This window comes from Oryctolagus cuniculus, chromosome 12 (genome assembly GCF_051225735.1).
Source record: "Oryctolagus cuniculus isolate XC-2025 breed Fujian yellow rabbit chromosome 12, ASM5122573v1, whole genome shotgun sequence".
NCBI lineage: Eukaryota > Metazoa > Chordata > Mammalia > Lagomorpha > Leporidae > Oryctolagus > Oryctolagus cuniculus.
Genome location: NC_142878.1, coordinates 108776410 through 108795810, shown reverse-complemented (window position 1 = coordinate 108795810; position 19401 = coordinate 108776410). Strand labels below are relative to the sequence as shown.

At 66.3% G+C, this 19401-nt stretch overlaps 2 protein-coding genes and 1 long non-coding RNA gene across 3 annotated transcripts in view; 2 read left to right on the top strand and 1 right to left on the bottom strand.

Moving 5' to 3' along the window:
- The first annotated feature begins 211 nt into the window (after positions 1-211).
- LOC149123222 (uncharacterized) lies at positions 212-9184 on the top strand. Its single transcript, XM_089311025.1, has 4 exons — positions 212-229; positions 4068-4279; positions 5563-6590; positions 9105-9184. The coding sequence occupies exons 1-4, from the start codon at positions 212-214 to the stop codon at positions 9182-9184; spliced, it is 1338 nt and encodes a 445-aa protein (XP_089167151.1).
- Positions 6316-19401, top strand: part of LOC127482770 (tyrosine-protein kinase CSK) — a 20802-nt gene continuing 7716 nt past the window's right edge. Inside the window, 11 exon segments of the mRNA XM_089310877.1 lie at positions 6316-6590; positions 16585-16664; positions 16806-16919; positions 17015-17127; positions 17205-17424; positions 17986-18079; positions 18159-18224; positions 18313-18412; positions 18500-18590; positions 18754-18827; positions 18920-19115. Coding sequence (XP_089167003.1) covers positions 16650-16664; positions 16806-16919; positions 17015-17127; positions 17205-17424; positions 17986-18079; positions 18159-18224; positions 18313-18412; positions 18500-18590; positions 18754-18827; positions 18920-19115 — 1083 coding nt within the window. The 5' untranslated portion in view covers positions 6316-6590; positions 16585-16649.
- LOC149123221 (uncharacterized) lies at positions 13259-16578 on the bottom strand. Its single transcript, XR_016218450.1, has 2 exons — positions 14696-16578; positions 13259-13464 (listed from the first exon to the last, which is right to left on the bottom strand). It is a non-coding gene; the product is annotated as an uncharacterized LOC149123221 (long non-coding RNA).

Genomic DNA, 19401 nt, shown 5'->3' with positions numbered 1-19401 from the left:
CCGCTGCCTCCCAGCGTGTGCGTGCAGGCACACGGAGAGCGGGTGCGGGCGGCCCAGGCTGTGCCCAACACCCCCCTCATGCCCGCTCTAGAGAAGAGGAGCCAGGCTCAGGAAGGCCAGTGAGTTAGGCTTCTGGTCTCACGGCTGGGCAGGGGTGAAGGCAGGAGCCCACCCCAGCAGCTGTGAAAACACGGGGACTTCGCTGGGAAGGATGGTGGTGGTGGTGGTGGTGATGAGGGAGGGGGAGGGAGAGGGGGGAGGGGGAGAAGGAGGAAGAGGAAGAAGGAGAACCAAAATTCACGGGCCCATTCACTGGGCCCACACTTAAGCTGCAGACCAGGACTCGGGCACAGAAGGGGCCGTGGTGGGCACAGCAGAGGGCAGGGGTCCTGGCAGCTTCCTGGAGGTCCGCCCGTGAGTTCTCCACCCAGACTGAGAGGGGTCTTTGTAATTTGCGATTCACAGCTGCTGAAGCTGTGGGGGTGACAGGTTCTGCCCCCCGACCCCGGGCCTTGCACACACAGCCCACCCCTTACTCGGTCCTGTTTGCTTCCCCCCTGCCGCCCAGCTCAGAACCCACCCCTTGCTGCCCCGGGCCCCTGCTCAGTGGTACCCTCAGCCGGCCTCCTCGGGTTCAACCCAAGCCCTACAGGCTACGGAGTCTGAAACAAAGGGGTTCATTGAGCTGCCGGGTGCTGCCTGCGAAAGGCCCAGGCCCTGGGGCAAGCTCCTGCGGCCACCAGGCCACCAGCAGCGGGGCTGGAGCTGGGGACCAGGGCACAGCGTCCACAGTGAGCTGGCAGAGCCGCAGGGAAGAGGGGACCCTGGGAGGCTGCAGGAGGAGGGGCCCAGACCTCACAGCTTCTGGGTTGGGTGGCGGCTTAGTTACTTACTTACTAACCTATTTCAAAGGCAGACAGTTGGGCATGTGGCACAGCAGTTAAGATGCTACTGGGGAAGCCACATCCCACACGGGGTGGAGCAGGGGAAAGGGAGGTGCCTGGCTTAAGTCCCACCTCTTCCACTTCTCCAGCCTCATGCAAATACAGACCCCGGGAGGCAGCAGATGGCGGCTCAAGCACTGGGGTCCCTGCCACCCCCCCCCACCCACACACACGTGCAAGGATGGCCTTCTGACTCCTGGCTTTGGCCTGGCCCAGCCCCGACTACTGCAGGAATCTGCAGAGTGAACTGGCCAGTTGGAGCTCTCTTTCCCTGTCTCTCTGCCTTTTAAATAAAATTTTAAAAAATTTAAGGGGACCGGTGTTATGGTGTAGCCGGTTTGAGTCCAGGCTGCTCCACTTCCGATCCAGCTCTCTGCTGTGGCCTGGGAAAGCAGTGGGGGATGGCCCAGGTGCTTGGGCCCCTGCACCCATGTGGGGGACCTGGAGGAAGCTCCTGGCTCCTGGCTTCAGCCTGGCTCAGGAGCCCCATCTCATAGATACAGATTTAGGAGCATAGAGATGCTTCCCACCCCACCCTCCCGCCTCCTCCTCCTCCTCCTCCCTCAAGTTTTTCCAGTGGTATACTTTCAGTTTATTTTATAATCATAAGCTTCACCCTCCACCAAGCACAGAATTCAACAAGTAATAATAAGAAAAACACTGTTTCTCAACAGAGATCCTCCCACCTCTGGTTTACTGCCCCCAAATGCCTACAACAACCCAGGCTGGGCCCAACCAAAGTCTGGGGGCCTGGGACCCAGCTACCCAGGCCAGCACCGCTGTCCCCCAGAGTCTGCATCAGCAGGGAGCTGGACCTGAAAGCAGAATTGGGACTCGAACCCAAGCACCCGGATATGGGAGGCAGGCATCGTAACCGCTGTGCCAGACGCCCACCCCAGGCTGGCCGGCTCGTTCGTCGGTAAGCAGAGCCCTGGGCTCCGCTGGGATGGGGTTTGAGTCGAGCCTCTGCACACGTTCAGGAACGCGGAAGCGTCTCGTTGGTTTTGCTACACTGCTCAGCCTCCCTACCTCTCCCGCTCCCTCCTGCAGCCTTGCGATCAAAGGTAGGCCGCCTCAGAGCCTTCCTCCCCTCACCAGCACCTCCTGCAGGTTCTGTGCTGGGCGCTCACACAGCCCCGGCCTGGCCCTCCTGGGAACTGGCTGAGCACCCGTGCCGCATCCCCCGCCCTGGCCCCATCCCAGGCAGAACTGTCTGGGGAGACAGGGACCCAGGAGGAGGGGGCGTGTGCCATGGCAGGGGGCGGGGTCCTCCAGGTCCCAGGTCCCCCCCAGCCCCGTGCCGGAAGCCAAGACTGCCTGCCTAGGAAGTGCCTGGTGCCAGCGCTGCAGGCTCTGGCCTACCACGTGCCATCAGTGCCGGCTCCACAGCCATCCAGGGACAGCAAGGGCGCACCGCACCGCACACTGTGGGTGCTCGAGGAGTGACAGCAGGCGGCGGTGCCGGCAGCCCCCACCAGCCCCAGCCCCAGTGTCTCCCGCAGCTCACGGGAGCAGCAGGCCTAGGAGGAAAGGCTGTGCCCACGGCGAAGCAAGACCTGTCCCCAGAGCCAGGGGCCTGCGTCATCCTCGTGACAGACCCACCCCGCCTGAGGAGGGCTGAGTGACACCTGCAACGTAGGCATCCTGTATGGGTGCGGGTTCGAGTCCCAGCTGCTCCACTTCTGATCCAGCTCCCTGCTAACGCACCTGGGAAAGCAGCAAAGGATGGCTCAAGCGATGGGGCCCCTGCACCCACATGGGAGACCTGGAAGGAGCTCCTGGCTCCCGGCTTGGGCCTGGCCCAGCCCTGGCTATTGTGGCCATCTGGGGAGAGAACCAGCAGATGGAAGACCTCTCCTTCTGTCTCTCTCTCCCTCTCTCTCTGTAACTCTGCCTTTCAAATAAATAAATGTTTTATTTTTAATGGAACACTCTTGCATTTAGACAGGTGCGTTGCCCCCCAAAGACAGCTTTGGGACTTGGGTGCCCAGGCCTGGGGGAGGAGTGGGGAGGGCTCCTGGGAGGCGTGCTGCCTGCCTTGGCACCGACCCCAAGAGCCCACTCGCTGGTGGGTCAGGAAGGGGAAAGTCACGGGAGCCCCTGGCAGTGGGTACAGCAGTTTGGCCAGCCAGCACGTGGCCCCCGGCTCTGGGCGGCCGCTGCTCTCCCCTCCCTGGGGACCCGGTCCACAGGCTGTTCTGGGCTCCTTGCTGCCTGTTGAGAAGGTCGCCTTTCTGCCGCTTTAGTTATTTTTTTAAGAATACCGATGTGTGCGCGCGTGTGCGTGCGTGTGTGTGTGTGTTTAAAGATTTATTGATTTATTTGAAAGGCAGAGAGAGAGAGATCTTCCATCCTCTGGTTCACTCCCCGGCTGCCTGCAGGGCCCACAGCAAAGCAGCAGGGACTGGACCGGGCGCCCCGCAGTGGGATGCCCGCGGTGCAGGCAGTGGCTTCGCCCGCTGGGCCCCCTTCCCCACCACTTCCACCCCACAGCTTGGGGCGGGCGCAGGATCACACCTGGCCTCAGGGACCCCCCCCCCCCCCCCCGCTGTCTGCTCCGGCCCACAGACGCTGCTTCCTGTCTGTGCCACGGTTGGGTGTCCCAGTGCCGGCTCCTTCCACAGCGACCCCAGAGCCTGGGCAGAGGCTCGGTGCCGGCCAAGCCAAGGCCGAGGAGGCGGGGCCCAGAGGTGTGGGCAGGGGGAGCTGGCTGCCCGCTGAGCACCTGCTCTGCAGGAAGCAGAGGGGACTTTGCTGGAAATCTGCCTTTAATCTTGGCTTCCTGTTTTCTGCCCCAGGGGACTGCCCAGACCATGCGAGTGTCGAGCAGTTTCACACCCGCTCTGCTTCTCTAAACTGTCATCTCGGGGGAGGGGAGGAGGCAGGGGAGGGAACCCTGGCTGCACGGTGCTCTGGCTTCTGGCCACCAACCCGGCTCTGCGTGGGCTGTGGCTCCTGAGTGCAGCCGGAAGCCGGGAGAGCTCCGCCCACGCCCCACGCCCCGCGGAGGCTCCAGCCGCTCAGCTCCCCTCTGCCCCCCACCCCACCACGCAGGGGACACGTGGGCCAGCCTGGGCAGGCCGACGTCTCCACCTTGCACAGGTGTCTCCAACACTGTCCTAGGACGAGGTGTTGCGTGTCACCCCAGCCTGGCCCTGTCTTCCCGGCAGCTCCAGCCCCAAGTGGCCAGCCCTGCACCTGCAGCCTCCCAGGCCAGAGAGGCACTGTGTGGACAGCAGTGTCGAGAGCCACCTCCCCCACTCTTCAGCTCAGGCCCTTCCCGGGGTGTGGCCCACCCTGCCTGCTCGCAGCATCCCCAGAGCAGTGTCCACCGAGTGAGTGACCGGGAGAGGCTGGGAGGCACTGACTGGGCTGTTGTAAACAGCACAGCACGGGGCAGGTGGGGGGCGGAGGAGACTTTGCTGACGGTACCCCTAGGGGCTGCGCGTGAGGAAGGCTACAACATGTATTTCACTCTGCAGAGAAGAGGTGGAGCCAGGATTCCAACACAGGTTTGTTTGGCTCCAAAGTTCAAACCCCGGCCCCAGCGCAGTGGAAATGTCAAGCGTGTTTGGGGTCCAAGGCACCCAGGCTGGTGACCACACTGGACGGGGAATTCGTACTCCCCACGTCCCCCCAGGGGCTGCTTTCCCATTCCACCAGCTGACCCAGCCCCCGGGGGAGGGACGTGTCAATCACTTCCTTCCAGAAGCCTCTGCAGAGCGACAGCCTCCCCCAGGCCCAGAGGCACCCCCCCTCCATCCGCCAGCCCGGTTATCGGTCCATCTCGCCTTCAGAGGAGAGAGAAAGCAGCTAAGCCAGCGCCAGCCCCTCCACCCCCGCCAGCCCCTCCACCCGCTCTTATCTTGCTGAATCTGCACCACCTCTACTCTCGGGAGGGAGGTGCACACCTCATCTTACAAAAGAGGAAACTGGGCCCAGAGACCTTAAGTAACTAGCCCAAGGTCGCACAGCCCCAGGAGGCTGAACTCTGAGAGCTGAACCCAAATCCACACTCTTTCAACATCACCCCGCACCCATCTCTGGGTGCCTCCTCCCAGGGGTCAGAGGGCCAACCTGCCACTCCTCTCGAGGGTGGGGGGGGGGGGCAGGGGCACGGTGGCCTCCAACTCCCAGCATCATAGGTGCTCCCTCTCCCTCCTCTGGGCCCCCAAAGTCTCCATGGCCCCCTCGTGCCTTTGGTCCTTCGGGACTTTGCCAATGAGTCTGGTCCACCAGGGAGAACGCCCATCCTCCTGTCTCCCTACATCAGACCCTGGCTCCAGGGCCAGTTCCCAGAAGGTGCCCGTAAACTCCAGGTCCGCCTGCCCACGACTGAGCCCACTGCCAGCTCCTGCAGCTCCGGGCTGGCCCCCTCCCCGCCCCTCCTCCACGGCGGTGAATGATAACAGCCCGTACTTAACCGAGGGCCCACCACGTGCGCCGGCGGCTGCACGCAAAACAATTTAGACATATTAACTCATTTCCTCTCCACAAACCCCAGAGACGCACAAGCTGTTATTTCCCTCGTTTTATCAAATGCAGAGACAGACAGGTTCAGACACCGGCCCAGGGTCACTCAGCTACTGACCACTTACTCCCTCACTGTCACCTACAGGCTGAGCGTGAAGTCCAAGAGGGTCCCGGGGAGGCTGTCCGGACTCTCCCAGCCCTGTGGCTGCAGGAGCCCAGCTCCCACCGCTGCACCTGGCGCACCACCTCCACCCTTCCATCACCTCCCGCTTGGCGAGCGCCTCTGGGCCCGTCAGTCTGCCGTCCACCCTCCGAGAACCCCCGGACGGCGACCGAGCGGTCCTCCTAGGAGCCCCCCTGGCAGGGCCCGAGGAGCCTGCGCGCACCAAGGAGCGCCCCCTGCGCGAGGCGAGGGCGCGCTCTCCGTACACGGACCCGGGGCCGGCGCGCGGGGGTGCGGCTGGGACGGACCCTCGCACGGCCAGCCCCGCGAGGCCCGGCGCGGACACACCCCCCGCGGTGTCCCCGGCGCCCGACAGGGGGCGCCGCCCGCGCCCCGCCGCGCCGGGCAGGCCCTCGCGCAGGCGCGCTGCGGCGGGCGGAGATCCGGGCCGCGCTTCCTCTCGCCGGGGCCTGCGAGCTTCCTCCCGCGGAGCACGGGCGAGCCGAGGGTGGCCGCCGCCGCCGCCGCGCCCCCCGCGCCCCCCGCCCGCCCGCCGCAGCGCGCGCGCCGCCGCCCCGGGGTCCTGCCGGGCGGGGTCCGAGCGCGCGCGCGCGCGCCGCCGTCGGGGCGTCCGCGGCCGCCGTCCCGCCCGCCCAGCCCTCGCCCGGCCGCCGAGCCCGCGGGGCGTGCAGCCCGCGGCCCCCGGCCCCGATCGAGCGTGCGGGGCGGGCCCCCCGGCCGCCGGCGCGACGTCCGCCCGGCGAGCCTCGGGGCGGCGCGGGGAAGCGGAACTCCGCCGGGCCGCGCGGGCCACATTGTTTGCGCCCCCTTCCGCCGCCGCCTTTCTTCGCGCCCGGCCCGGGCCGCGCGGCCGCCCCCTGCCTCCGCCGGGCCGTGCCGCCGCTCTTTGTGCCGCTCCCCCGGGGACCCCCGCCCCGCCCCTGCCCGCCGGCCGCACGGAGCGTCCCGCAGGCCGCTGATGCCGCCCGGACCGCAGTGCCCCGCCAGAGGTGAGTGCCCGGCTGCCTGCGGCGGGGGGCGCGCGCGGGGGTGGCCCGTCCCGCTCCCGTGGCCGCCGCCGCCGCCGCGTCCACTCCCCACCCCCCACCGCCTGGGGCGCCCCATCGTTGTCGGGTTCGAATTCTCCCGGGAGCCACTGTCAGAAGCCGGCCGGGAGGGAGGGAGGGAGGGACCGCCTGCAGCCCCACAGGGCTTGTCGGGCCCCCAGCTCCGGACAGTGGAGCTCTGGGTGGGTAGGGGGTCGGAGGCCCCCCCCCCGGGAGGGGAAGAGCATCGGTGTGGGCCGGAGCCTTTGCAGGTGCCCTGGCCTGCTTGCTCCTGACCCCTGCCTTGGTCCGGGCCGGAAGCCCCAGTGGACCCCTGAGTTCTGCCGGAGACCCAGGTCCAGGGCCTGAACCTGTCACTCTCAGAGATCTCTGACCCTTGGGTGGGGACATGGGCAGGGCTTGGGTCTTGGGTGGAGGTGACACCAGGCCATAGCCGTGCCTCCACCTCCTGCCACCTGGCTCGGCCCATTCTCCCAGGTTCCTCAGGGCCGGGGCCAGGTGTCAGGAAGGGGTGTGTCCAGCCACCAGAGCCTGGGAGCTTAACTGGGGCTCCCTTGTCGGCCTGCGGGGACCTGAGGCTCAGCAGGGCAGAGAGGGGGACAGCTGCCCCTGGCCTCTGGTGGAACGATGAGGCGGGCAGTGCTTGCCCCCAGCTCAGAGGCCGGGGCTGCTGCTGGTGGGGGGAAGCCCTGGGTGCACCCTCGCCCACTAAGGACGCAGGCCCAGCCCCAGGGGGCCTTGTGGGGTGAGCACGTGCTCCCCTGCGGAGGGCGAGAGGGGGCTTCCGGCCCAGCCCTGAGATTTCCCCCTGGTGCTTGGGGCTGGGTGCCCCCTGCAGGGGATGAGTTCTGAGGGGTGGGGGGTCAGCCCCCACCCAGGCCTCCCCACGCCTCCAGCGGCTCTGTCTGTGCAGGAGCCTGAGAGCCCCCTCCCCGTTGGCAGCGCCTTGGCATGGGAACTCTGGGGGAGCGGGAACACCTGAGGGGCCAGGCCCTGGGGGTCCCAGCAGAGGAGGGAGGGTGTGGGGGGCCGCCCTTGATTTAGGGTTCTGCCAGTTGCTGGGACACACACAGAGGAGACCTGGCCAGGTCCTGGAGCCGGAGCCTGCCTGGAGAGGCCTGGGGGGTTTTGAGGGGCAGGCCAGGGCCCCCGCCTGTGTGGAGAGGACGGCTTCGGGATGTGGTTTCTGTTCGGTGACCTCGGGGCCGCCCTGGCTCTCAGAAGTGGCCGCTCTTCCCTCTGCGTTGCACCAGGAGCCTCCTGCCTCCGCCGAGGCCGAGCCACGCGTGGTGCCCCCGAGCCCGAGAGGGAGAGGGGCCCGGTTCAGTGCCCCCGCCCCGGAGTGGAGCCGGCAGAGCCTGGGGCCGGTGGCGGGTGCAGCTCTGTGCCATGCCTCTTGAGGACTTTCGGAACCCTGACACGTGTCCCCAAAGGGCAGAGGCGTTGAGTCTGGGGAAGAGGCCACAGAGCGGCGTCCCCACGGGTCTATGCCGTGGCAGAAGTGGCCCAGGCGCCTGGGCCCGAGTGGGGGTCAGGTGGGGTCCGCGGAGGCGGTTCTGGGGTCACTGTACAAAAGTTACGGGTGTGCTAGTTTTCCCAACTTAGAAAGCAACAACCAGCACCAAAGCCAAGCAGAAAGACTTAGAAAACAGCAGAAATCCCCCAAGCTTTCCTGGGGGGCCGCAGGCCTCGTCCGCCGGCCACTGCTGATGCTGCGTTTGAGCGTTTTCCCAGGGGGCCTCGCGCTCCGGGAAACTTTGCCTCAGAAAGCTGCAGAGGGCCGCGGGCACCTCGGGCCAGGCCTGTGCGGTGCCGCCCCTCTGTCCCTGGGGTCATCCCTGTGTGTCCCAAGAACAGCCAAGAGAGGAGCTGGGCGACGCGGGTGCCAGGCCCGGCCACGCCACGTCGGCCAGAGTGGATGGACAATGGACAGGTCCCTGACCCCCGGAGCCAGGGTCCTTTATGTAATGGGGATGCTGGCACAGCCCGTTTGCTCTCCTCACCCCTCACGAGGAGGGGGTGCAGGGAGGGCCCCAGTCATGGGCAGAGGTGGGGGGGTCCCTACCCAGAGAGCCCCCTCCAGCCGGAGGGTCTGGGCTACTTTGGCCAGTGCCCTGCCCAGCTCGCCTGCCTTCCCCTCCCCGTCACCCTGCGATTGGCTGGCCCAGGCCCGGGGCTGGCCCTGGGGAGACGGCCGCTGGTTGGTGTCCGGCCTGACCCCACCCATCAGCCTTCCGGCCTCGCAGCATCCGAGCTGAGTGCCCAGTGGCCTCCTGCCTCCTGGCTTGGGCGAGGCCAGCGCAGCCCTCCCTTGGACACAGACGCCTCCTGAGCCTGAGGCTCAGACAAGGATCCGGGCACCTCCACGGCCCCACCCTGCCAGCCTGGTCTTCCCAGCCTGTCCCAAGGCCGAGGGGCCGACTGTGGGGGCGGCCGCCTCCTCCTCCTCCTCCACAGGTGTGCCTCACCTGAGTGTGCGGGTGAGGGAGGCGGCGGCCAGCCTCTGCCTGGCCTTCCCTGGGCCCGAGACCCCGTAGCCGCACGGGAGCTAACCCAGGCAGGGTCCCACGGGCAGGTGCGTGCGGGACCTGCACCCTGGCTGCCAGGCTTTGGCTTCCGGCTTGGTGCAAGGGAAGCGGGCATCGCTGCCGCCCTCCGGCCTCACGGCTCGGGCTGCGGTGAGGTCACAGGGTGGGGTCCACCCCAAGACGCTGGCCTGGCTGCCGCGAGCCCTCTGGGTATTTCTCAGTTCCCTCTGCCCTCATCGGGGACAGGATGGGTGGAGGAGAGGGCCGCCCCCCACGCCCAGCAGGGAGCACTCCCTCCTCCCTCCCCTCTCGGTCCCTTCATCCAAGGGCTGGAAATAGAATCCGCTAACTAATGATTAAAGTCAAATTCAGACCTAAAAATAAAGAGCTGGGGAAGGAGAAGCGGTGTGCTCCCTGCGTGGCTGGGGTGAGGCCGCCCGGCCTGAGGCTCAGGGGGGTGCCACCAATTGGGGGTGTGCCTCGATTGGGCACCAGGCAGCTTGCACCGCCCGCTGGGCGTAGCCTGTACCCGTCCATCAGGCAGATTGGCAGAGAGGTGCCCACTTCCCCCTCCCAGGGAAACTGAGGCCCAGGGTTTGTCCAGCACAGCACAGCCTGCCCTTGGGCCACCTCGGTTTCTCTTCCTGGTTTTGAGGTGCAGTGAGGACAGCTCTGCACCCCCTCCGACCGCAGCTTCCCGCCGCCGCCCTCCCCTTCCGGGTCTGTGAGCGAGCAGAAGAGAGGCCGCCGCGCCCCCACGCTCCTGCGCTCTGCTGGCCTTGCGGTCGGTTGCTGGGGTGGAAACCTGGGTGTGCTGTGACCCACCACGCTGCCTGCCTGGCAGCCCGGGATCTGCCCGGCCGCGGGCGCCTGTGCCTGTCCATGCTGCAGGGACACAGGAGGTTGGGACCAGCTCCCCCGCTGGCCAGTGGTGTCACTTGGCGGGGCGGGGGCTTGTGGTTCCAACTTCCTGGCAGGGCTGGTGGGGGCTCAGAAGCTGGGGAGCCACGAGGGCCAGAGCAACCTGGAGGACTTCCTGGCAGGGGAGGGGCCCATGCAAATAAGGGAGCAGGGTGGGAACAGAGCTTCATGTGTGGCGCTCCTCTGGTTGCTGTGTGGCCCTGGGCCAGCTCCAGGCCTCTCTGTGCAAGGCCAGGGGGTCTGCACGGAGCCCGAAGTGGGCGCCAGCGGCTCTGTGCTTCTCGGAGCAGAGGCCGGGGCAGACCCCCATCCGTGCCTGCCGGTCATCAGGTACCCCCTGTGCTGCCCAAGGAAACGTGGGAGGAGAGGCCTGCGGAGCCCAGCTCCCTGCGCTGCGTTTCCTGGGACCCTCCGGGGCCGCGCCGGGTGGGGGCAGCTGCCCTGGTTCCTGTGCTGCTGGGGGAGGGCGTTGCTAAGCCCCCCTGTCCCGCCAGCGGCACTGCGCCACCTCCAGGCCGCCAGCTCTGCCGGTCCCAGTTCTGAAATGAGGAGGCCAGGAATCTGGGGGCTCTGGGCCACAGTCTCCTGTGGCTGGGAGACTTCGGGGTGAGGGCCAGGGACGCTGCAGGACTTGGAAAATGTCTTGGGAGGTCAGGGCCCAGTGGCTTTTATGCAAATGTAGGCAAATGAGGATGCAAAGGCCACAGCCTGTGCTGCTGGGGTGGGGGCCGCCGAGGCTTGGGTGAGGGCCCTTGGGAGGCCCACAGTCCCCGTTGCCCGCGCCTGTAGGTAATTAGGTTCCTGAGCGGTAATTAGAAACCTTTCTGGGCCAGTCGGCTGCCGCGGTGGGGGGCGGGGGGGGGGAGGAGGCGGCTCCCCATCGGCCGCCTCTGCCCAAACCGCTAGACAGGGTTCCGGTCCCACTGAGTCACTAGGGCAGGGGAAAAGACGTCGCGCTGCTGTAATCCGGTTTTTAGCGTTTTTCAGCCATTTTCCCCTGGGGCCAGGGGTGCTGAAGGCCGAGGGTCCCAGAGTGGGGTTGGCAGCGGGCGATGGAGCAGAAGCGGGTGTCTTCCCGTCCTGCCTGCGGACGCCCAGGGAGGTGATGGCGTCGCCACGGGTCCTGTGTGCGATTCCACTGCTGCCCAACCTTGAGATGCCTGGGCCTGGGCCGCTGGGGTCCGCGGGACTCCACGGCTGCTCCGCCTGCCTCGTGCGTGCGGCCCGGGGTGTCAGGTGACCCGCGCAGGACATCTCACTGCCGCCCAACCAGCCCGGCTGCTGGGCTCCGCCACAGGTGCGCTGCCCTTCCCCAGGGCGTGCCGGGATCCCACACTTCATTCTGTCGTGGCTGTCCCGTGGGCTGCAGGACACTTGCAGCCAGGCCTAGCGCCTCTGTGGGGCGCCGGCACCCCCGCCCCTTCTTCCTGGAAGTCCCCCGGGCTGCCCTGCTCTCTGCTCGGTCTGTCACAGCACTGAGCGGACTGGCGACAGGCGGGAGGCCGGGTCCTCGCTCTGGTTCTGTTGGGTGCCCTCCCGGCTCACCACGCGTGATGCTGGGCGCACGGGGCGGCTCCCTAGCACTGCCCAGAGCCTGGGAAGGCTGGGCCCTTCCTGTTGCTGACCCCGCCCCCCCCAGAGTCCAGCTGGGTCCGGTGGCTGCCATAGCGTCTCTAGGGGCTGCGGCTCTGCGTCCCCCGGTCCCTGTACACTTCCCCTTTTAGTGGGTATTTTTAGCTGGGTGTAAACACTTGGCAAAGGCTCCCACGCCCCTTGAAGCAGTGGCGTTTGGGTGAGGGGGGCAGGGAGAGGGCAGCCTGGGAGTTCCTGGCCCCAATTCCTCCCTCGTCCTCCCCTGCCCGGCGGTCTGGGCTCCCGAGAAAGGCCTGCCTGGGGCTGTGGCCACTGACCTCAGCGCCTGGGCACAATGCCCAGCCTGTTCCCGGGACCCCGGCACAAGGGCTGCTGGGAGCAGAGTTTGGGGCAGGAAGTCAGTGAAGAGCTCACCCCGCCACATCCCAGGGCCCTGTCCCTGAGCCGCGTGGGGGTGGGGAGGCAGCTGCTGTCCCAGTGGGGTTAAATATAGCCTGTCCCTTACGGGACCCTGGTGTGGCGCGGCCGGCCCGCCCGCCTCCCTGTTTGTTCATTCATTCGTTCAGCGTCTGCAGGCGCTGGGGCTGCAGCTGTGATGAGCTCCCTGCGCCCCAGCTGAGCCGGGGAACCAGGGAGGCCTCCCGTGAGCCAGCTTTTAAAATGTGGCTGGTTTGCTACTGGAGGGAGGTAATGGATACATGTGGTTTAAAAAAAGACGAAACAGGAAATAGTGCAGTTAAAAAGCAAATGTCCCTTAAACTTCACCCCTCTCTGCTGCCACTTCCTGTAGCAAGCCCGGTGTCGGACATGGCTGGTGGGGCCCGCGGCGGGGGAGGTGGCCACCTGCCACTCCAGCACCCCACAGGGGCAGAGGTTTGAGTCCCGGCCGCCCCACTTCCCATCCAGCTCTCTGCTATGGCCTGGGAAAGCAGTAGAAGGTGGCCCAAGTGCTTGGGCTCCTGCACCCGCATGGGAGACCCGGAAGAAGCTCCTGGCTCCTGGTTTCAGATTGGTGCAGCTCTGGCCGTTGCGGCCATCTTGGAGGTGAACCAGTGGATGGAAGTCCTCTCTCTGTCTCTGCCTTTCAAATGGATAAATAAATCTTTAAAAAAAAAAAAAAGCTGGTAGCAGCAGAGGACTTCAAAAAGTTCATAGAAAAAGGAAATAAAAGTAAGCTTATTAAAAAAACTGTGGTTTTTAGGATTTGGTTGCACCAATATAAACTTATCTTGAATGTTTTTTTCCACAGCTGCTTTGAAGTAGCATCGTATGAGCTGCATCTAGCCTTTTTATTTATTTATTTGTATTTGTGTGTTTGAAAGGTAGCGCAACAAAGAGAAAGAGACAGAGATCTTCCATCCCCTAGTTCGCTCTCCAGATGCCCACAATGGCGACAACCAGGCCAGGCGGAAGCTGGGAGCCTGGAACCCCACCCAGGTCTGCCTCGTGGGTGCAGGGGCCCAGGCAGGTGGGCGGGGCCCTCGTCTGCCTCGTCAGGTGGGAAGCAGGGTTCCCGGTCTCCAGGGCGTTAGCATCGCAGGAGCCGGCCTGCCTGTGTCTGCAGTGGCCTGCTGGGATCCGTGGTGACTGTCCAGGACTCCCTGCCTCCTGGCGAGGCACGGATGGTGAGGCCTTCTGGGAAGTGGCCCCCTGCTTGCACCTGGCCTCCCCGTGCCCTCCGGCTGCTTGCACGTCTCGGAGATGAGTCTGCCGGTGCCTTGTGGGTGCTCTGGGCAGCATCGCCCTGCCGTGTTGTGCAGCGAAGAAAAGCCTGCCTGTTCAGGACGGGTGCGACATTTTGAATATATTTGATCTACAGCTAGTGGGATCCAGCGAAGGGTGTGCATGTTTATTTATTTCCATTTTACTTGAAAGGCAAGAGGGAGGCCGGCGTGCGGCTCACTAGGCTAATCCTCCGCCTTGCGGCGCCGGCACACCAGGTTCTAGTCCCGGTTGGGGCGCCGGATTCTGTCCCGGTTGCCCCTCTTCCAGGCCAGCTCTCTGCTGTGGCCAGGGAGGGCAGTGGAGGATGGCCCAAGTGCTTGGGCCCTGCACCCCATGGGAGACCAGGAGAAGCACCTGGCTCCTGCCATCGGATCAGCGCAGTGCGCCAGCCGTGGCGGCCATTGGAGGGTGAACAAATGTTAGGAAAACCTTTCTCTCTCTCTCTAACTCTGCCTGTTCAAAAAAAAAAAAAAAAAGCAAGAGGGAGAGAGATCGTCCATCCACAGGGTCCCCGGATTCCTCCAACAACTGGGGTTCGAGCAGGCTGACACAAGAACCCCAGCTGGATCTCCCCTCGTGGTGGCAGGAGCCCGAGCACTTGGGCCGTCACCTGCTGCGTGTGCCTCAGCAGGAACTGGGTCAGAAGTGAGTCAGAACTCAAACCCCAGCTCTCAGGCAGGGACGCAGGTGTCCAAGCAGGGTCGTGTCTCTCTCTCTTTTTTTTTTTTTTTTTTTTTTTTTGAAAGAGTTACAGATTGACAGAGGTAGAGAGAGAAAGAGATCTTCCATCTGTTGGTTCACTCCCCCCAAATGGCTGCAACAGCCAGGGCTGAGCCAGGGCGAAGTCAGGAGCCAGCAGCTTCTTTGGGGTCTCCCACGTGGGCCATCTTCCACTCCTTTCCCAGGCCATCAGCAAGGAGCTGGATCAAAAACGGAGCAGCCAGGACTCGAACCGGCACCCACACGGGCTGCTGGCCCTGCAGGGCGTGGCTTTACCCGCTATGCCACAGTGCCAGCCCCATCTCAGCTGTTGTGCCAAATGCCCGCCCCTGCGTGTGTATTTTCCTGGTGCTTTGTTTCGCTGCAGTGTGACTGTTAACCCATCCGTCGTGTGCCACCGTCACAGCTCTGGACACCGGCCGTAATTCCACACCAGTGCCCTCCCCCTGTGGTCCTGTTTTCCCTCAATCAAGGATCCACTTTAGGATCACTCATTGAACCTCGTTTGCATATTTCTTTAGTATCCGATTTAACCTAGAACAGTCTAGAACGTGCTCCCACCTTTGGGCGGGGGGTGGTGGTGGTGGTGGTAACGTTTAGTGATGTTGGAGTCTGGAGTCGGTTGCTTGTGGTCCCCTCGGACTGTGGCTTCCTGGCTGGGGCGGGTTGGACAGAAGGAGCAGTGCACGGCCGGTGCCACACAGCGGGGGCCCGGCTCGGCCCCTGGCTGTTACCGCTGAGCCCCGCTGCCTGGCGCAGGCGGCCGCCGGTCTCCCTGCTGTGAAGCCTGGGCCCGTGTGCCACCGTCGTCCTTCAGTGGCTCCTGTTGCCTTTGGCTGTCCGCACCCTGGGCAGCAGCTGGAGCTGTGCAGGCCACCTGCCCTCCCGGGAGCAGTCTTGTACCCCAAGGTTGGGGGGAAGGGGTGGGCCCCGGGAGGTCACGTGACAGAACTCAGCGCCCAGGGAGGAGGCCTGGGTCTGCAGCCTCCCACCTGGCAGGGGAGGGGCTTCCCCTCTGGGCATCCTCCTAGAGCCTGCCGTCTCCGGAGTCATCACCGGCCGGCGATGGAGGGGTGGCCTGGGCCGGGGCCACGCGGGCCTCTCCTGTAAGCTGGGAGTAACGACAGCCCCCGCCACAGCCGGCAGGGTGCCGCGGATCCGCACGTGCCAAGGACCGGGCCTGGCACAGACCCCGCGCCCGGCACCCGGGCCTGCCATTATTTCTGTTATTATCATCCAGGCCGTGGGGAGGCGGCGGTGGCAGCTGTGGGCCGGAAGCAGTGTTTGCAAACTGACAGCTGGGGGTGACTGGCAGCTTGCAGCCTGCACGCTTCCCGGTGGCGGTGCACTTGGGGAAGGGTGGGGGAGGGGCGAGCTGGCAGGGCCCCGCTCAGAAGGGCCTTCTGGCTGCACCCCACCCCCGTTCAAGTGGGAGCCCCAGTATAAGGTGGAGTGAGGAGCTCACAGCTCTCCCGTACCGTGCAGGGCCCTCCTGTGCTGGGGGCTCAGTCGTCCTCCTCGGGCCTTCTTGTCCCTGTCGAGGGGTTGGGGTGGACGGGCTGGCCTCGGGACCGAGGGGCCAGGAGTGCTCGGGGGAAGGGAGCCCTTCTGTGGCCGGGCGCTGAAGGGTTAATCCACCCGCCACTCCACAGCCTGCGGCAGGGGTCCCGGCCCCCCTTGCTGGTGCAGGACCTGGGACTCACAAGGGGGGGGGTCACTGGCCCCCACGCGCCCTAGGAGGAGGAGCCGGGTCGGAAGCTCCCCTCTGCCTGTCCGTGACCCTGGGGCTGAGGCTGGACGTGGCCGTGTCCCGGGCTCCCGCTGGCTCCCAAGGCCGTGTGCTGTCCTGCTGGGGCCCCAGCCCTGGCTGCTCGCATCAGCACTGTCCCACGTGACGGGGGAGGCTGTCCCAGCAGCAGCAGCGGGCAGGGCTCCGGCCGAGCCTCGATCCCTGGGCGCCGCGAGGCCTCCATCTCGCCTGCCTCAGGGCCGGTTTCTCTGTGTTCGCTGCGGCATGGTCTCCCTGCTGTGCCTACCCCGCTGCTGGCCGCGCCCCTCCGCCCATCTCGGGGACGCTGTCTCCCGGCGCAGACCCACCTCTGTCTGCGGGGGCAGAGGCTGGGCACGCGTGTCGGTGAAAGACCCGCGTGGGCTGAGGGCCTGCATGACCTGGGCTTCACGGCTCCTTCCCTGCCTCGGAGCCGCGCGGGCCGGGTGTGCTGACCGGCGGCGGCTCCACTGCCGCTGCCCCACAGAGGCCGGCCTAAGGTCGGCAGCCCCCTTGATCCTCGGGTTCCCCGGCTGCTGGCCGGGCGGGAAGAGCCGGCCCCAGGTCCCCAGAGTGGGAGCGTCAGCCTGTGTCATCTGCACGCAGGGACGGGCCCAAGTCTCAGGGGCTGGGTGGGGGCCGTCTGCGCACGGCCCCGCTCCATCGTCCCTTCTCCCCGCAGCTCTGATGGTACCAGGCGACAGGCCGGCCTTGCTGTGACTCGGGGACACCAGCTCTCCTGAGACCATGTCGGCGATACAGGTAGCGGGAGGCAGGGGCCCCGCATGGGCTGTCCGTCAGGGCTTAGGGCGGCGGAAGGGGCACCTCATCCCTGCTTGCAGAGGCTGTGACCTGGATGGAGGGCGTGTGGGTGAGAGGGTCCCGGCCGCCGCCCCCCTGCAGGCCGCCTGGCCCTCGGGCACGGAGTGCATCGCCAAGTACAGCTTCCACGGCACCGCCGAGCAGGACCTACCCTTCTGCAAAGGAGACGTGCTCACCATCGTGGCCGTCACCAAGGTAGACGGGGACCCCCCGCCCCGGGCTGCCCCTGGGTCTCAGCCCCCCCGTGGGGCCGGCAGAGCCTGAGAGGCTGTGGGCCGCCTTCTCCCCAGGACCCCAACTGGTACAAAGCCAAGAACAAGGTGGGCCGTGAGGGCATCATCCCCGCCAACTACGTCCAGAAGCGAGAGGGCGTGAAGGCGGGCACCAAGCTCAGCCTCATGCCGTGAGTACCCTGGGAGGGAGGAGGCGCCGGGCTCCGCCCCCTCGGGCCACCGTGACCCCCAGGCCTCCCCCCACCAGCTGGTTCCACGGCAAGATCACGCGGGAGCAGGCCGAGCGGCTCCTGTACCCGCCGGAGACGGGCCTGTTCCTGGTGCGGGAGAGCACCAACTACCCCGGGGACTACACGCTGTGCGTGAGCTGCGACGGCAAGGTGGAGCACTACCGCATCATGTACCACGCCAGCAAGCTCAGCATCGACGAGGAGGTGTACTTCGAGAACCTCATGCAGCTGGTGGAGGTGAGCCGGCCGGCGGGCGCCCACACACAGGCCGCCTTGGGCCGTGGGCGCGGGAGTCCAGGGGCCCTGCTGCTCTCACGCCTGACCCCGCGGGGCAGCCGCGGTGGGGGCGGGGGAGACAGGTGCAGAGTAGTGAGCAGTCCAGGGCCCGGCGGACGGACCCAGAGACCGGGGTCTCACAGGCACTCACAGAGCGGCGGCCCTCGGGGCGGCCCAGGCTCCTGCACCTGCCCGGGCAGTGCCCACGCAGCCCCACAGCCGCGGGCAGCCGCCCTGCCCGTACTCCCTGGCCTGGTGTGGCCTGACCAGGGAGGGGAGGGTCGCTGAGCGCACCTGGCTGGAGCTTGGTGTCCGGACACAGCCGGGGTTCAGGCCCGGAATGGTAGCAACCGCCAGGTGTGGAGCGGTCCGGGGAACAGGCCACGTGTCAGGGGCTGGGCTTGTCAGAAATGGGGCGCCCTCCCCCATCACAGCCAAGCCGGGCTGGGCGGGACCGGCCTCTGGCGCCCTCTGGTGGCGAGCGCTGGGCGTTGCGTGAGCGCCCTGGCCTGCCCTCCCCAGCACTACACCTCGGACGCCGATGGACTCTGCACGCGCCTCATCAAACCAAAGGTCATGGAGGGCACGGTGGCCGCCCAGGACGAGTTCTACCGCAGTAAGTGCCCCCAGCCCGTGGCCGTCCCGGAGGCTCGGGACCCACAGGCCCGCCTCCAGCCCTCACGCCCTCCCCGCAGGTGGCTGGGCGCTCAACATGAAAGAGCTGAAACTGTTGCAGACCATCGGGAAGGGGGAGTTCTGAGGTGAGGGGAGGGGCTGGGGGCGGGGCCGGAGGCGGGGGGCGGGGCCGGGGACCAGGGACCAGGGCGTCAGCGCCTCTGCTCTCCGCAGACGTGATGCTGGGCGATTACCGGGGCAACAAAGTGGCCGTGAAGTGCATCAAGAGCGACGCCACGGCCCAGGCCTTCCTGGCTGAAGCCTCGGTCATGACGTGAGTCCCGCGGGCGGGCGGGCGGGCGGGGGTGGCGGCCAGGGCGGGGGCGGGGCGGGGCGGACTCTGACGCCCCCTCCGCCGCAGGCAACTGCGGCACAGTAACCTGGTGCAGCTTCTGGGCGTGATCGTGGAGGAGAAGGGCGGGCTCTACATCGTCACCGAGTACATGGCCAAGGTGGGCCCCCCACACACACCCTGACCTGGGACCAGTGGCCGCCCCATCCCAGCCTCCCCGTGCCCCTCCGCGGAGTGGGGACCATGAGCGAGCAGTGGGAGGTGCAGGGCGTGGTCCTGGGGGCGGGGCTGACCCCGGGTCCTGAGTGTCCGCTGCCCCGCAGGGGAGCCTGGTGGACTACCTGCGGTCGCGCGGCCGCTCGGTGCTGGGCGGCGACTGCCTCCTCAAGTTCTCGCTGTGAGTGCGGCCGCCCCCGGGGGCGGGGGGCTCAGGGGAGCAGGACCCCAGCCCGCCCCGGCGCCCCTGAGCCCCGCCCGTGCTGCCCGCAGAGACGTGTGCGAGGCCATGGAGTACCTGGAAGGCAACAACTTTGTGCACCGAGACCTGGCCGCCCGCAACGTGCTGGTGTCCGAGGACAACATGGCCAAGGTCAGCGACTTCGGCCTCACCAAGGAGGCCTCCAGCACCCAGGACACGGGCAAGCTGCTGGTCAAGTGGACGGCCCCCGAGGCCCTGCGGGAGAAGGTGGGGCGGCAGGGCGGCGCGCGGGCCACCCCCACCCCACGCAGGCACGCGGGCCCCACCCACACCCACACCTATACCTTCGAGCTTGGCATCAGTGCCCATTCTCCTTCCTGTGCCAAAGGGATGGGACGTTAGGAAATATTAACTTACTTCTATAAAAAAAATTATTTGAAAGGCAGCATTAGAGGGGAGCAGGGGGGGAGGGGGAGGGGGAGGGAGAACAATCTTCCATCTGCTGGTTCACTCCCCAGATAGCTGCAACATCTGGGGCTGGGCCAGGCTGAAG

Bases quoted from the DNA above. Each gene is read 5' to 3' on its own strand.
- LOC149123222 (XM_089311025.1), top strand. The intron at 4,280-5,562 runs GTGAGTGACCGG...TGTCACCTACAG, and splicing joins CCCAGAGCAGTGTCCACCGA to GCTGAGCGTGAAGTCCAAGA. The intron at 6,591-9,104 runs GTGAGTGCCCGG...CCTCCTCCACAG, and splicing joins ACCGCAGTGCCCCGCCAGAG to GTGTGCCTCACCTGAGTGTG.